This window comes from Cygnus atratus, chromosome 3, assembly GCF_013377495.2.
Source record: "Cygnus atratus isolate AKBS03 ecotype Queensland, Australia chromosome 3, CAtr_DNAZoo_HiC_assembly, whole genome shotgun sequence".
In the NCBI taxonomy this organism is placed as follows: Eukaryota; Metazoa; Chordata; class Aves; order Anseriformes; family Anatidae; genus Cygnus; species Cygnus atratus.
The window spans coordinates 91,336,378-91,354,754 of record NC_066364.1 but is presented as its reverse complement, the minus strand read 5'-3'; the positions used below and the strand labels follow the sequence as shown (position 1 = coordinate 91,354,754).

Genomic DNA, 18,377 nt, shown 5'->3' with positions numbered 1-18,377 from the left:
AGTCCCATTTACCCCTTCTCTCACAGAAATAGAAACATTTCCTTTGGAAAATGTAAACAATTATCTCATTCAGGAAAGTAAAGCTTTCTAATTCAGTTTCATGCTCAAAGTAATTTAATCATCATGATTTCTTACTTTGGCTTTCCTAAGCATCACGTTATTAATATAAGAGGAGCTCAAAGAAGCAGGCTGGGGAAAGAAGCCAATACTATAGCAAAACACTTACTTTCTCCTTTGTTACAATTTATGGACCATTTTTTAAGAGTCAAGTTTTAGAGATCCATAGTGCCAGGAAAATCACATCTTTATGAAAGCTCTACATGAGGGCTGTTTTGGGTAATTAAGCATTGAGTAAATTCTTCAGTGATTGAACCCTGATTTTCCCACACAGTTCATAAGAAAGCAAAAGAACAAGGATTTGCTTGTTGAGAATGAGTCATGTTGTAAAGAAACTTAATTACAGTTTATAAATAGTTGAAGTTGCTCTCTTTTTGAAACAGAAGAAACTATCGAGAGAACGAAGACAAATTTGCTCGTCTTAGAATTCAGTGCATACGTATATTCAAAACAGAGTTATCTTAAAGTCAAAATCCTGATTCATTAATAGCTGAAAACCTGTGCAAGGAATCAGTAAGGTTTAACTGTTCATTTTCTTAAAGACCAATCATACGGAGATCTGGAACAGGTTACCTAGTTTGTTAAGCTTTTGTCAACAATGACAGGGTTGATTGAGATGGATTTATTAACTCTAAAGTAATGTTTTTAGCATCATATTTTATGGCTTTTTAAACAGCACAGGAAATGTGGAAGGGATGTCTTGGCTAAAGAATACTCCAGTGCTGCTATAGGGTTTCTGAAGGAAAAATGCTCAGAAAAAAAAAGGCAGCTTTATCAGCGTTCCCCTCCCTCCCTTTAAGTACTGGAGAGAATAGAAGGAAAAACAAATTCATGCTTGAAATGCATGCTGACCATACAAATATTTCAAAGTATTCAGATGGCAACATTCACAGGCAATTTCCCATATACAGTTCCCCTGTTCTACAGAAGCTGTTTGCCCACCCTTTGTGAGACAATGGGTAAAATCCAGACATTTGTTTTCACAGAAGTCAACATTTACTCTGGATGTTACGTACTATTTTAATGCCTGGATGATCTTGCAGTGGTTATCTTACTAACCTTCTGGCTGCTTGAATCTGCTGCAGTTTATTGCACCTGTAATTTGTTTTACACCCATAAACAATGGCTGATCTGGATATTTTACTGCCAAGCTTTCTAATTCTACAAGCTCTCGTTGCCTGCACAACCTTAATTCAATCTATGCTTGCTTTAGGAGACAGCCTTCAAATACTGGACAACACAGTATTCTTTCCAATTCAGTTCCTAGGCCAGCCAGAATGCACCAAACTCGATTCTGTTTTCCATCCCACTGGACAGGTTTTACCCCCGTACACAATATTGAAGCCTTGCTCTTAATGAATGTGTGTTCATCTCTTCATTAGTTTTTCCATACAATGATTCTAATCCCCATAAGATGACAGCTATGTAAAACAGTTAAAAAAAAAAAAATTGCTTCACAGCATCTTTGTGAGCTGAGAGGCTATTTAACAATTCCAGATGGGGAATGAAGGAACTAAGAAAGGATGGCCAGTGTGCCCACTGACTGCTGAGTGCCAACGTGTGGCACCCAAACTTCTGAGACTTCCTAACAGTTCATACCTCATACAGCCAAACACAGCCCTTTCTGACTGCCATAGCAGGTACATCAGAATAAACCATTAGTGGACACGTGAAAAGTTTTAAATGATTTCACCAGAAAAACAAGAAGGGTACAGGAAAGATGTGCTAAAACCAAATCTCCAGAGAACCCTGAACAGTCACAACCTGATACTCCCCGTTCTCTTCCTGAAATCCCCTGACTCACTCCTTATCATCCAACTTCGGCCAGAAACTGCCTCTGCATTCAAGTATTTCTGATGAAATCAGTCATGAAAACAGGAAATACATATCCCAGGCTCCAGAATTATCTCTGGATAGTACATATTCATCATCGTTTTGCTTGTTCTTTTTTCGGTTCACTGAATTTCAACATCCTCTCTGCTAGCCCAGAACTCTGCTTGCCCAGCTCATGATGCTAGGAAGAAGCACTTGTGGATTTGAAGGAAGGGCCTCAACCTGAGAAGTTCCTTGAACTCACACCTCTCCAGTTTTTATGCGGTGTTAATGTGGATGAGACCCACATAAATTTACAATGCAACTTGTTGGTAACACAGATACCATGCTATACAATAATGCTCTTGACACATCTATCAAGCTCTGTGTTAAAAAGATTTTGGCTGGTGGATTTTCTGACATGGCTTCTCCTATGGGAAAGCTGTTCCGGACAGCCTGTACGCTGGGTGAAAAATCTTCCATCTAACTTCAAGGGAGAACAGCTATCTCCATTTTTTTAACACAGAAATTCCAGTACAGGAAGCCTTATAGGAATCATAGTGGTCACTGTACCTATGGACTAACCTGAATAGGTTCAGCCACAAGCATTCTGGGGACCGTAGTGGCTTAGCACAGATCTCTGCAGCGGCAGATTTCAGGCTACTTTGCCTAGTAAATCTTTCCTCGACTCTTTCAAGCTGAAGGCCTTTAGCCTACATTCTACTGGCAAAAAAAAAATAATTAAAAATTAAAGGGTCAATTTGGCTCAAAATACACACAATTACAAAATACCACAGCTATCCTGCTTTGGTGCATAATGATGTAGCCTTACAAGAATGAGAATAAGGATGACAAATAACATAACAATGCTATTAGGTTAACAGAGCACAGTCATACAAGTTTGATTCTGTTAATAGATGAAAGCAAACATCCTTCCTGGAGAAAAATAGGTTCTTTGCAGGAAAATGCTGTTTTGAAAGCAACATTTCAAAATTTCAAGTGTAAAATGAAAAGCTGTTTGTGGAATTTTAGCTGAGACACTTAGGGCACTTTGGGTGTGTTGATAATCACAGCTGTTTTCAAAATAATTAAGTCTGCCATCGCTATGTGAAACATCCTCACCGTCAGCAAAGTGAACGCTTATAGAGTAAATAAGATGACTTACATACAAAATGCTTCCAAATATGTAAATACTATGAAAAAAAGTGACAACATTTTTTCCTTAGCTGCATCGGTTATATATTAACTGAATGCACTTAAGTAAAAAAAAAAAAAAAAAAAAAAAAAAGGAAGATAAACATTGGAATGTGACAGGTTGTTTGTGGTAATGGAGCAAAGGCAATATCTGGAATTATAACAATTTCGGTGAGTATATGAAATTGACAGCTCCTTCTTTTGTACTGGGAAATGGATCTGGCAACAGAACAGCTCACTAAGGAGCCAGTCCTGCAACAGCATTTGTATAATGATTGATCCTCGTAACTCCACAAAATCTCCTGACCCTGACAAGTCAGCACAATATTCAGGAATGGGAAGGAAGTTAGGACCCCAGTGAGACGTTTAGAAGTTAACATTATTAGCTAGTCATTTGGAAGAATTCAGCTGGGATAAGGAAGGAGGAAAAATGCTGAGGAACCTTTTCCTGAGAACTGTTTTAATGTGTTACCTCCAGAACCCAAGGCTGTTACTGTAAGTGCTGGCAAATACCCAGTTTGCAATTACTTTGGTTATGATCATTGTGACATCAAGGAATGCTTAAAGGAATATAATTTTCTTTTTTTCTATATTTTTTTTCTAGTTGGATGGGAATGACTTTCAGCTATTATCAGTCTGGGTGAGATTCGAAATAAGAATTGGTGCTTTTTTCAAAATTTTTACACCATCAGTATGTCCCATCCCCTAATGTGTCTTATAATAACATAACATCTTTTACAGAAATAGCCATCTTCAGAGTCGAAAACACAGAAGTCATTATTTCTAACTCCACTGCTCTTAGATAGCTCTTCAGTCTTTCTGAATAATGGAGACAATGACTTGTGATGGATTAAACTGTTCTGACACATTACAGAGAGTAGATTTGTTTACTTTGTGAATTTATACAAATCTGAAATAAATGTATCATTTACATTTTTTTTAAATGAAGTACAAAACCCTTTCTTATTTAAAGAGGACTGCCTAACGTTGCTGTATCTATCTTGTGGTTCTCACTGCATTGATAATGGGAACTACAATATAGAACTACAATATAGACAAGGCACCAATGGCAACCAGATTTCTTTTTATGATTACTATTGTTTCTATTTTCTTTTGATATAGACAGATGATATGGTTGTAAGAATATGTCACGTCTTTGTCATAACCAGTATCTGCTTTTTAAAGTGCCCCATCCTTCATTCAAAAATAGTATTTAAAAAAAATGTGACCTTCAGTTGTTTAAATACCTTAAGTTTCAGTGTCCTACAAACAAGGCTATCAAATTCTTTGTTTAGTCTTACAGAGGAACTAAGTAACAGATCAAAGCAAGAGATTCTTCAAACAGTTCTCAGTTACATTTTTAGACCATGAAAAAGTGATGTAACAACCTGAAAACTGCTTTTTAATGTCCTCTCTCTTTGGAGTGTCACCTCTCACCTCAACTGAATACTCTTGGACTTTAACAGCAAGACTGGACTACCTGCTAAAAACATCCCATGGAATATCTCATAATCCTATTCTGAGCCCAAATAAATGGCACAGTGGCCTCACAGGTCTTTTCCTTCTCTAATTCCAGTAACCATGATTACTTTAATTAAGACAAAGGCTTTTTATTTTTACCTCGTTAGCTTCAGCCAGTGACATCTATTTTGCTTTATTTTTACTTAAAATTCTCAAAGATCTTCATTCCCTCCCCTTCCGTTTTTATTTCCTTTTATTGTTTCTGCCGTAACAGTTTCTATAGTAACTTCTCCAAGTGGTGATGAGATTGATGCTACTAAAAGCTGCCTCTCCTCTATGTGAATTGCATGAAGATTATACTTTAAATACAGTTGCAGTTGCTATCAGTGTAAAAAGCAATCTGTGGCCTTCTCTTGGCCCTTTTCTTCCTATTCCAGGCTGGTGGCCATAGCGTGTTACTGTTGGAGAAAAGGCGAAAACGTTTCTTCTTTTTTCACAGTAGAGACATGATGCTAAATGCTGAGAAGTTCTACATTACTTTCCAACAGGGCATGAAGACTTTATGACTATTTTTACCAGAAAAGCAGCTGTGCAAAAACATTGGCTTCCCTCGCTAATACTTTATGAAGCTTACAAGGCTTGCAAATAAGTTCTTTTTCCTGTTTTCAATGCTGCCTGGGATTTGAAAGGAAACTGATTTATTTCATTCTCATTTGTGATCAGCGTGGTGCTATCCTGCAGGCCAAGTGTAACCTTTGCTGACACACTCACTGTCCTCTTCTTTCAAACTTAGCTCCATTCAGTCTTAGACCTTTCAAATCAGATCTGTTTAACCTGCCCAGCTTAAGTGTCTTCCTATTCCAGTCCAGAAACTTCTGTCAACTCGAGCCTGCATAGCCAATCTTCAATTTTATCTTCAGAACTTTAGTTCTGTGGATGACAGCAAATGTATTATACAAGGTCTAGCTCTACAATAAAACATTTGAATACATAATTCCATTGCCAATGTGAAACCCAATTTGGTTTTCTAAAGGCTACAAAATAAGAATTGTGTTTTATTTCTAGAAATTTTACACCTCTAAAAATTCCATGGTGTTCTCTAGCACCTTGTTTTTTTCTCTGACAGCATTGCCTACTACTAAACCCATGGAAGATCCCTGTGAAAACCACGCTGATCCTCTCCTATTTGTTTTCTACTTGCTACTATGAGCAATTTTCAGTTTCCTATATCTCACCCCTTTAATGCAGTTCTCACCTTACAGAAAAATTTCCTCTCTGAATGTGTATATCGGAATGTGGAGAAACAAGACATAGGCATGGAGTAAGAAGAAAAAGTACCAAGATCTGTACTCAAGTCCCAGCTCTGTCAATGACTTTTTGTGACCTAATTACTTTTTTTCCCAAAATTGAGTGTATAAAAGAGGATTATATCACTTCCCTATCTCAGGTATCTCTTGTAAGACTTTATTAGTTGTCTGCCACATACTTAGATATGTAGTAGTACTCTAGATAGATCTACTAGATAAGAATAAGCAATATTTCACTTTTTAGAACAATGCAATTTGAAAGAATTTATTACAAAACCTTTCAGTCCATTTGTTAAAGTACTTGCAGTTCCTGGAAAAACATCAATTAGTGCCTATAGCAATACATTACTGTTTGAAAGGTATGTCAGATATATGTGTTTCTCAGAAATTAAAAAGATACTATCCACAGCAAAGTGACATTTAAAAATACTTTTGCACTCCACCCATGTAACAGGCCACCATAAAATACCTGTACAACCCAATTTAGTTGTTTCCTGTTTGCTTCTGTCATACCAATTTATGAAACATCCTTTTCACCACTTTTCCTTTTTTTTTTTAGCAGATTTTAAAATATGAACCTAAAACTAATTTATAGTGATTACAAAACGAATACAGAAAAACAGGGAAAGAAGAAAAGACCACCTCTGTTTTCAGGTTAACTTGCTTTGATTATGAATACCCAAATACAAAAATGCTCGTTCAGCTCATGCAAAAGTAAATACCCCAGATGGAATCAAAGGAACATGATGTTTAGAGTACTCTTAATAACAAACATTAAATTATCAGCTTTCAATAAAAATTTCAAACTAAAACTAGTTGGCAGTGCCCTGTAGAAAAAAAAAAAAGGAAAAAAATGATCAGCAAAAGGTTAATTAATTTACCAAATGCTGCAACGCAGCTCTGGGATTAGCCCCTGACTATGCCTAGTTAAGTGTAGAACTGTGTGCTCGTGACTCGGGATACTTTTCCATCACACTGCCCAATCCACAGCTCTGCAGGGGATCTGCAACTTTCTTTGAATTCAGTTAAGTGATACACACCTCACTACACAGAGAACGTCACAGAATGCTTTATTTTGTTGGCAAACAATGTACAAAGTTCTGAAGAGACCCTCCCTCAGCTTAGGGAGTATTTTGCTGTAGACAGAATGATGCGCTCAGGAACTTTCAAGACCAGATTCAAAGAAATACTGTTATTCACTAGAAGCACTGGGAGTCACAGGAAAAAATTGTCTCATGAGAGACACGTAGCGAACAGACAAAAAATTACTCTCAAGCATAACATTAGAATGGCTTTTGACTTCTAACCAGCCAGGTTTGCATCACTGGGACTTCGTTAATCTTCAGTTTCTCATTTAAGAAAGAAATGAAATCCCTATGATCTTTGCAGACTTCTGACTTTTTTTTTTTGATCAGTATTGAATTTCTCTTACTGACTCCTGAAACGTTTATTTTGTTATGCTTGACATCTCTGCTGAGCCATCTTGCTTTCCTGAAACTACCAGATGTTACTCCATTTCCCTGTATCTTATTTGTCATGTTCTCTCTTTTTTCCTTCTCCCTAAGTTTTCACAGAGTCATTTTTTCACCTATGGAACAATGAGAAGAATATAATAAAAGCACTATATAGTAAGCACTTCAATTACATAAAAGCTCACAAAGCCATCAAAACATGTAGAAGCTATTTAATGAAATATTCCACTCAACACTTGCTCCTTCCTCAGAAAACAGCTGGGGCAAACAACAGTTTATTTTCCCATACCTTTTCTTGAAGAGGCTTCTCTTTCACAATCAGACTAACTTCCCTGAAGAAGCGGAGCCAATGCAATCTTTATTCCCTCCACGGATTACTTTTCCTGAATTTTAAGTATTAATTGTGATCACTGCCATGCACTGATATTGATGAAGAGGAGCAACTCTTACAGACTATCTTCCTTTCAGCTTCCAAAAGCTATGTGAGCAAGTCTTACATGACAGAAAAAAAGAAAAAAAAATAATTCTCAGGAACTACCAAACCCACTCAAATGATTATTCATACTCTAGCAGCACACAGGAGTCATTGAGCACGTTCCAACTGCATTAAACACTATATCAAAACAACAAACACTAGCTACTTTTACATTTACCATTTGTATTATTGTAGTGATATTTACATTTACCAAGACCTGTAAGTCCTACACAACGAGAGGGCTCTAAGGCCAAAACTACAAGCAGATTTAGAGGAATGTTTACAGAGAACAGTCTTCGGTTCTGGGTTTCAAATTGCTCAGATAAACAAGTATTTCTTAAACATTTTTATTATCTCAGTGACTAGGGAGTTACTGTGTCAGGCATGTGATTTTTCAAATAAGAATCTGCAGAAGCGATTTCAAAAAGAACAGTAAGATCTTAGATGAAAGAAAATACTTTTGCCATGTCACATAAGCTCTCCTAAACCCTCATAGCAAACAGTAAGTGATCAGAAACACGCTCATTTAGGAAACATCTTCCATTTAAGACTTTATCAAACCTCCTTACTAGCCATTTACTACCACAAAATCTAACTTGTTTATTTAAACAGCTGCTGGAGGAATAGATGAAGGGGCTGATGAATGCTCACTAGCCCTGTTCTGTTGACTATCCAGGAGAGGGACCATCTTGTTTAAAGGGCAGTATCATCTTAAACTACACCAGCTGCCTGAAAAATTAACACTTATCTAAATTCTAAGGATTATTGTTGCTCTACTGAGTGATTAAAATGGTATCTGAAGCCTACTGAGTTATTTCTGCTTGGAGAGGGAACTGATAGAATAAATTACTTACTTCTTCAATGCAATTTTGTGTATTTACAGGGAGTGGGCATACATTCCTCTTTCTCTGAACACTACTGGCATAAACTGCACTTTCTTTGCAGTGTACTATAAACCTGTCTTGCAGCTACTAGCACTCTTTCCCAATGTTTTTTTTCCTCTCCCAAGCTCCATTTCACAATGATGGCTACCAAAAATTCTTCCTCTTCACTCTTCAATCTGCCTCCTGTTTACTTTCTTAGGCTGTGAACAGATATGCTAATCCAAATCCAAAGAAAGCTTATGTGAGGAAACCCCAATTATTTAGCTCGGCCCACCATATAAGCTGAGCCCATTTTGTCTCAACTGCACTGGCACAAGCTGCTCTGCTGACACACGTCTGCAGATAGCAATAACCAACCAGGAATGCATCAGAAGCTGGCACTGATGACTTCTCCCAAAACAGCGAATACAGAACAGGGTGTCTGTCCACAGCCTGATACTCACAGTACAACCTTCCATAACCCAATTAATGCTCTAGGCCTTAAGATGGCTTCTCCCTCCCTAGAGAAAATCCTCATTCCAGCTGAGATGCTCCCTATTTCTGTTGTATTCTCTGAGAGAGGTCACTGCAGAAGTGCACAGACAGCTACGAGGGTGTACAAAACACTACTTCAGTTAGCACTCTCATGGCAAGAAAGCTTCTTAATTAGACTTTTACCTTTCATTTGACCAGCTTTGTGAACCTAACAGGTCACTGGTATTACCCAGTACAGAAGCTGCAATCCTTTAAAGTTAGCCAAGATCAGTGGCAGCAAGTGTTCCCACCAACTTCAGCTAGGTCTGAGGTCGCATACGAACTTAAGATACAAACACTGGCAGTTTCCAACATTCTCCATCCCCCAACATATTGCTCAAAGAAACAAAAACTATTTAGTTTAATATCTGTACTTTTCAAGACATCTTAAACAAATAACCACTAAGACAAGAAGTTTCGTTTGCTATTGCAATTGTTTCAACTTCTGTCAATGCTTTTTGTGCCGATAACCTAAAAATCTCATAAGATAAAAATAAATCTTTGAGAAGTCTACATACATATTGGTTTGGCGTCTTACTCTTGTGTCCATACCAATAAGACTCCTTAATTACGCACAGATGTGACTTGCATTTAGATACAGTATAAATACGCAGAATGGATGCAGGAATATGTATGAAGAAATATCTACCTCCAGAAACTAATCATAGCTGACTTATAAATAACTAGAGAAAGAAATCAGCAGTACATTGACATTTACTTACAAAGCTTCATTCTGAGGCTTACTCAAAACAGATATCAATATCAAAAGCATAAAGCCTGATTAATGATTTCCTCTTCCATGTGGAGGCACGAACTTCTCTGAACATTCATTTCTGCTGTCATATATTTGAAAGCACTTAGTTCTTACAAGTAAACCACTAAAACAACAGTTCATTTCACCACTCTTTGATCTAATATACCAACTTTAGCAGCTACATTAATCTAGTGATTAAGTTGGCCATTAGACAGTAGTGTTTTAATGTATAATGGACAGACTTCACTGTTCATTCCATAATCTGCACAAATCTGTATTTTTTTAGCAAGTGAAGCTGTTTTAAGGTTATTGGTCTTTTTGCACTCCAGAATGATTTTCCAGTTTCTCTCCTCCTTTTCTTTAACTAGGTTTACTCAGTAGAACTGCTCTGAATGATTTCATTTCTAGTGTGTTTTACTTCCTAGTTTCCAAGTACGTTTGTAACTTTGAATGACCATATTGGCAAAAATCACCAAACAAAGTTATTTTTGAAAGATCTGGATGCATCTTTTAAAGGAAATACAATTCACTGTAGGGTTTATACATCTTACAACCTCAATTAAACCTAAAACTTTAACAAAAAATAAGATGCCAGTAAAATTTACTATGGTTCCTTTCATTTGATTTGCCACAGTACTTGCTGTATACTGACCTATTTATTTCTCTCTGAACACTTCCGCTACACAGTACAGTAAATATAAAAGGTAGAACAGTTTTCATCTTACGGCTATCTCTCCCAGACATTTTATTAGACACTTGCTAAATATTCAACCATAATATACATAGTTATGTCAGTGGTTAAGAGATGAAAGCCTACATTACTTCACTCAGGAAATGAAGTGCAGGTTTCAGTCCTTTCATTGCAATATCCTTTAGTGCATGGAACATAAATGTTTTTGCAGTGGATTGTTCAGCAAGCAAGTGATGCAATGACTTACACAGCTAAGCCACTGTATGATTTCTAAGGCCACAGGGTTAATGCATAGTGATAAACTATTCAGTTATAATTGTAGCTTTCATGCCAGTTAAATTGAGCACTCTGAATATTACTTCACAGTTAAAACTTACTCTGTTATTTAACAGAAATTTGAATTTTGATTACTCTGAAATCTAACTGATTCAACATTTAGGTTATATTGTCCCAAGGCAAAAATCAGATCCACAGCATACTATGTAGTTGAAGAGTAAGTAAAGATCTTATAAGGACAATTTTTCCAACTACATCAAGTTTTATTTTGTGTTTCCCCCCATGTAAATCATATTAATATAATGGAGTTCTTTTAATTTCATGTTTGCTGTTTCTAGACCACTTACAATCAGAATTCTTTGATGCCTAGAAATTTTATGTGATAAAGAGAAAGGCATAAATGAGACCAATTGTAATGATCTCCAATACAACACAAAGTGAAGGATTTCTCTTAACAATGTCAATTCCTACATCTTGCTTTAAAAGACCTGGATAAACTCAGATGTCTTTCAGACATCATTAGTTTTCCACATGAAAAGCTAGCCCACAATCACAACCAATGTAAACTGAAATACCGCAAAGCTAAAGTGTTAACAAACACCACCGTTGCAGCTGCTCAGACTATATAGTAATTAAAAAAAAAAAGACAAGAAGCATATTAATAAAAAAAAGTATAAGATGACTGAATTTCCCCACAAGAAAAAATCTTTTATACCAATGAACCCCACCTTATAAGGAAAAATAATAATTTCTGGTTACCATGTATAATGCAGTAACAGAGCCATACTCACCGTAAAGCAAAGTAAATTTTTCTCCATAAAGTAATTCCTATATATTTAATTATAAACATCTTTTTGAAAGTGATACAAACTTGATCAAAAGATTTCAAATAATAATCTAGCCACATACTGCATCAAACTACTGGGCATTTAATCTAGAAGAGTTTCATTCTAGGAGTAAGTTTTGGCTCTTAACCACGATATCTTGTTATTTTTCTTTTATAATGTATTTTCCCTACACTGAAGTGTCATTACTATCACCATCATTTCAGTAATTCCTGACAGTTACACAAGATTTTAGGTATTCCCAGCTTATGTACAGTATTGGTCCTCATTACTGACAGGTTATTGACATTTTGGTCAGAAGGAGTTACACCTGTGAGCTCAACCTTAAGTCAAGTTACCAGCACATCTTCCTGGAATGCTTTTGGTGCTCTGTAAGGCCAGCAGTACACCTCATGAATGTGGATCCTCCCTCTTTCTCCAAGTACGATCAGGACTTTGCGTTTTCAAAGTGCCATGGTCACATCAAAAATACATTAAGCGTTGGGTAAAAATAGCTAAAACTTTAAAATTTTTTCCTGTAATTGTACTTTTTCCCTTTTGAACTCGTATCTTCAAGAGGATAGACATTTGTGCCTGAGGCAAAAAGTTACTCACTGTGAACGAGGAAGCAAAAATCTTTCCACATCAGCAACAGAGTAAGCTTTGTGAAGCCTTCTGCATCATATTCCACCACGCCGCTATCAACAAGAAATACAAAACAGAATACAATTTTTATCTAGCATTCATACTAATACTGAATAAGATATATATAAATCTGGGATTACAGGGTTTGGTGTTTTTTCATTTGTTCAGAAGGTTCCAATACTTGTTTTATTTATTAACAATTACAATTTTCTAGCTAAATTTATGCTCTGGTACTGGAGATTCTTACCCAAATAAAGGCCATATTCATAAATATATTTTAGAATAAAATGAGACCTGGTAACGCATCTAAATTGACAATAACTTTACACACACAAAATCCCTGCATGTTATTCAGTTTAAGAGAATTTATTAATACACTATTAATGGACATAGTAAAATTGAAACTGTACAGGCTGAGAAAAGTTTAAATTTGAAAATTAAAGAGAGTACATATAAAGAATCACAGCACGACAGTATAAAATATATATATATATATATATATATATAATGCCTGTCGTGTAGACATTAAAAGTCTCAACCACCAAAAGAAGGCATTTTCTAAGTCTGAAGCAGTATCAGGACTCGTGAACCATGTCACGAGTGAAATAAAATCAGAGGCATACCTGGTCCATTTCTGTACTGTAGTTTGGATCAAATAATTCTCAGAAGAAAAAAAAACAAGCTTTCATATGGATTAAGCCTACATCATCTCTGTCTACTCACATGTCCAAATCAAGTCGCTGTTATCTATCTACAGTTGTATAAAATTTGGGTACATACTAAAAACCACTTGTCTTCCTACCCTCACTTGAGAGACTGGAGATTTGAAAAGCTCCTAAATATTCATGTCATTTGGAATCACCACACAGAAGCAAAAATCCCCTCCTTACAATGAGGCAAAGCACTGCTGATCAGGCACTTGCTGTCACATCAGCTCCTGGACTTCTGTTCAAGCCAGAATTTAGGTGGAAGGACGAAGTGCCTACCTTTCACAGTGCTAAAACACCCCAGATTCATTGATTTATCAATCACTTGTCTCATCACGTCAGTCCACGGACCTCTGAACTGCAGGAATTCAAGACGACTGAAAGCCCTTTCTCTCATGAGACACGCTATAGCTCCATGGTGGGAGCACCTGGTCTCCCAGTCTTGCCTTTATGTCAAGCAGTGGTTTCTGGCTACTGCATGGCTTGGAACCGTACCCCACTTTCCCATCCTCCCACTTATGTCACCGCCTATTACTGTATGACCCCTATATTCAGCAACAAGCACATTTCTTTTGCACAGGGAGAAAATCCCTACTGTCCTTTTCCCGTAATCAGCTGTTTTCTGAGTAAAATCAGATCAGCAACATGCACTGAGCACTGAACTTCATTCCAGTATTTCCCTGGAGGGCAAATCTATATACATCATTCTGCAGAAATGACCAGATTTCATCTGGGTATCAGTTACAAAACCAAAGACCACGTGCAGAGAATAACACTTTCACGATGCTTCATAAAACAACGCATCAACAGAAAACTTACGTTCCAAAGTGACTCAGGAAGGCTGCGATGTACTCTCTTCTCTTATGGTATCCCTGAATAACGTATTGTACCTCAAAAAAAAAAAAAGGAAGAAATCAATAGCTATAAAAACATTAAAAAAAATAATGCTGCTTATTTGTAATTTATTCCTTGTTAACGAAGATTTACATGGTTCTGAATCTGAATCCTTACATTTAATTTGCATGATTTTCCTAAAGAAACCTAAAATGCCTTTAAAAGAAGAGTGGATGCTGGCACACAGAAAATCTTGTAAAGAAATTTCTTTACTCACTTCCAAATAAAACTTAGTATTTCACAATATACTGAAGCACTGTTCAAGTACACAAGGTAGAGTGAAGAAAAATGCACGACCTTGCCTTGCTGAAGTTTAAGCATGAAGCTGCGCTAGGCAAAACATAATTACCTGATGTGACAGATGGCTAAGTGTCAAAATCAAATTCAGTTTATAAAAAAATACAAATAATTTCACAATGGATCTTGGGTGTTTTCTGAAGACTGTACCTCCAAGAAAATCTTAACACTAAACTCTTTCAGTGGTTTCATGCTGACTCAGGGAGCCACCTACTCAATTGCAAGTATCAATTTCTGAGGCATTCTAGGTTTTGAAAGGCTTCCATCCTGGCACAGACAAAATCTAACAATGCTAAACTTGGAAAACTATAGGCAAAATTCTCCTTGCATCACGTATGTTTTCTTATTGATTTGAATGGGATTACTTAGCAGAATAGCGTGAACAGTGTTTGACCCATGACAGAAACAACGCTATGTTGCCAGGCTGAAAGAGCACCTAGTTTACAACTGGTTACTTGAAGAAGCTACACTATGGTTCCATACGTGATGCCTTATGCAAATCCCTTTGCCTTCCAGAATGAAAAAGTAATGCTTTAAAAGTCTTTCTTTCCTTACCAAAAAGGCAAAGAATAGAAAGAATATTTTTATTGACCATGGCAATATTAGAATGCCTTGGCTGGCAAATGCTTTCCTAAATTTTTTAAGAGACCCTGATACAATCATTGCTGTGAGCTATCTTGTACCCCTTATATTATTCTGTTTATATTGAGGCTTATTTCATTTTATAAAAAACTATGATTATTTTGAAGGCTTTGTGCGGGATCTGAAATGTTATTTTGGGAAAAGGAAAACCTACAATAAGTTTGCTTAATGGAGTTTATTTAAAAAAAGGATAAAAACAGTCCTGTGTACTTGCAGATTTTAAAAACAGAAGTAATTTTAACAAACAAAAACACAACAAAAACAATTCCAAAGATAGATTGCGGTAAGTTAAGGAAAAACTTTTTGAAGAACTTTTAAAAGATAAAATTATTTTCCTCATTTGGACAAAGGTAAAAATCATGTGGAAATATAGATAGGAAGTCTGTAATGAACAGATTCCTAGATGTTAACCCATAAGCTGTTTATTGAAAATTACACAAAAAATGGAGAAGCTTTCAAAATATTGTACTCAGTCTTTTTTGTTCAAACACTAAGCTAGCCAGAACATAACCTTTTCAGTACATGCAACCTTAAGTAGCTATTAGTGTATGAATATCCAAGTAGACAGCTAATTCTGTTCATTTGGATGAGAAGAAAAATCACTGAATCCTCTCTAAGGCATTCAAAATCTACAGTGATGACTATGGTATGAGAACTTTGATTCTTCTGACTAGAAAAATAATATGCAAACTACACATTCGTATTTAATAGCTAAATTTTATGTTACAATGCAATGTATAATACAACGGCATTTTATCCTGAGCTGTAGCATATCACAAGAAATCCCACCCCAAGATCTGATCCCAAACATGCTGATTTATTTAACAAATTCATTATCTTCAACACGTTGCTTAGGTGCTCAACTCTTATCAAGAAGTTATCCATTGTATAGTTCATGTCAAATATGTTCTGCTTGAACTACCTGGCAGAAGAAAAATGACGTCTACAGAAACACTACAGTGTGTTACTGTAAACAGTACAACACATAAGGGAAAGGGAAGTTGAGTTCTCTTTAGTTATTTACCTTGTTTGTTAGTAGCTGGCATACTTGGGGTACGTAGTCAATAAGACAACCTCCACCAGGAAAGGCTGGGATGTGAAGGGCAGATGATCCTCCAAGTGCACTAGAAAGAGAAGTTAATTTAGAAGTACATCATATGCGCAGTTCCTGGGATTTGAAAGCGATTTTTACACTGGCCTCTTGCCCTAAATTTAAAGACAGAGGACTATAATGAGGAAATGCATTTTATGCTGTGGTGATATAAAAAGCATTAAGCGATACCATCTATAAAACCAGGTTATACCACTATCCATTGTAATTCAACACCTTTAATCAAGAATATCACTAACACAAAGCATTGTATAAGGAAATAGGTTTTTTCATTATAAACAGTTACATTTCTTAACCCTCTTCAATCAGATGTATCACACTGCAGTTAAGATACCTTGCTATAGCTGCATGAGACGATTTTGGGTCTTGAAATACTGAAAAAGCCACCTTCAGTCAGAACAGCTAAGAACAAACGCAATAAGTTGGACTGACGAGTAATAGATGTCCAGACACAACGTCAGTCATGCCATTTATTCCAGTTTTTGGCCCCTCCAATACAAGACAGATGTTAAGCTAATTGAAGGCATACCGATGTCTTCAAGTGTGTAATGGAAAACAAAGAGAAGACAGAGAAAATCTTCTCAGAAGTGCACAGTGATAGGATGAAAGGCAACGCAGACATGTTGAAAACAAAGGAAGGTCTGGTTAACTATTAGGAAATAACCAAAGAGTGGAAGAGGGGCCCCGAGGGCCTCAGGAATCTCCATCTTCAAGGTGCTCAAAGCTTGGCTGAACGACTGCCATGAGCAACCTATCTAAACTGGTCCTGTTCTGAGGAAGGAGTTGGCCCAACTAACCTCTGTAAGTTCTCTCCAACCTAAATTGTTTTATGGTTATATTATATGATTCTATGGTTTTGTTCATCCCCCAAGAGAAGCAATGGGAACAAAGATGTTCTTTATTCATATACAATATACCAACTGGAAATCTGATGACAGAGATCCACAGAAATAAGATTATTTCAAAGATGCATTTACACTGCTCAATTAGTTGCCTTTGTCATAGGATGGAAAACTGAAGCACGCCTGCTATTGCTGAGGATCTAAGCTCCTTCAGCGTGCAAATATCTAGCACTTTTTATTTAAATTGCGTTGCATAAGGCAACAACCAGCTAAAGTCCATGGTACTTTCTTTTAGCAGTACTGACCTAAATCTTTCTTATAGTCTTTTACCAATCAAAAGGGATATGAATTTCCATTATGCACTGTGGCTTACATCATGCACTAAAAATCCAGAACCTTGTTGGGTACAATTAAAAAGCTTCAAACGCTAAATTACTTTGTGGCCTTCTGTTTACATGCTGCTTCCATGAAAGATTAAACTGGCTGGAAACAAGGATCTTCTCTGCAAAACAAGGCTCTTGTTCTCCAGTGGGACCTGCCCTTCTATTTTCCTCAGTACTTGATAACGTATCACTTTGGTAGGTATAAAGGTCTGCAATCATACATCCCTTTGAAGGAACAGAGCCTAAATAAATAAAACTTGTAATGAGGTATATGGAAATCTGCTACTCAGGCAAAACAGTCTGGGTTCAGCAGACTGTTCACCACATGGAACAGTTCTGCAGGTCTGGATTTTGCATATGCAATGATGAAAGAAAAAAGCCTTGAGTACACCACAGCTACACGAAAAAAAAACAAACACTTTTCTAGCAGAAGTCAGACTTGAATGGGATTTTTTTTTTAAATTCAGTTTCCTTGCTGCTATTCCCTTACAAAAAGTACTCACATGGGAATGTAATTTTGCTGCTTGCAGATGTCAAAAACAGCAAAGCATAACTACTAGATTATTAAGAAATTAGAATACATCTGAAAGGGTTGTTTGCTCTTAGGAAACTGAAAGCATAATGGGTCCATCAGTCTTTTATGTTGGAGAACAACAGACTTGTCCCTCCTGATATATTACCTGGGGACTGTGAACCTTACTTTAAGATGCTAGCTTTGAGTTTATTGAGTATGTCCATAGGAGACTCCAATCTCATACACAGAGCAAATGGTACTGTCCATTTTGCATCCTGCCTCGTTTCATTTGCAACCATGTCCAAGCTCCCCCTCTGAGCCGAGATTCCATTGGAGATGCTCAGATGACTACAGAAGAAATTACAGGCTCCTCTCTTGATTACAACAGCAGGCATGAAATTAGAAGAAATTTCTACCAGATTTCACACGCAAATAAAATCCAAAACCCTCTATCACCAGGTTCCAATACATCTTCAAGACTGAATTATTGATTTGTGACTATAGGCCTCCCATTTTACCTGCACCCATATTCTGAAAGTAGTCAGTTTACAAAAACATGTTG

General features: G+C 36.6%; 1 protein-coding gene and 1 long non-coding RNA gene across 5 annotated transcripts in view; one reads left to right on the top strand and one right to left on the bottom strand.

Annotated features, from left to right (window-relative positions):
- BABAM2 (BRISC and BRCA1 A complex member 2) overlaps positions 1-18,377 on the bottom strand; it is a 170,027-nt gene that overhangs the window by 26,156 nt on the left and 125,494 nt on the right. For all 4 annotated transcript variants that reach the window (XR_004780991.2, XM_035561828.2, XM_035561817.2 and 1 more), the window contains 3 exons: positions 15,990-16,089; positions 13,952-14,022; positions 12,396-12,478 (listed from right to left, as the gene is read on the bottom strand). Coding sequence is in view for 3 of the 4 variants with exons in the window: in XM_035561828.2 (XP_035417721.1) it covers positions 12,396-12,478; positions 13,952-14,022; positions 15,990-16,089 (254 nt within the window). In the remaining variant the exon portion in view is untranslated. The remainder of the gene's footprint in view (positions 1-12,395; positions 12,479-13,951; positions 14,023-15,989; positions 16,090-18,377) is intronic.
- Positions 3,357-4,067, top strand: LOC118255585 (uncharacterized). Its single transcript, XR_004780998.2, has 2 exons — positions 3,357-3,618; positions 3,728-4,067. It is a non-coding gene; the product is annotated as an uncharacterized LOC118255585 (long non-coding RNA).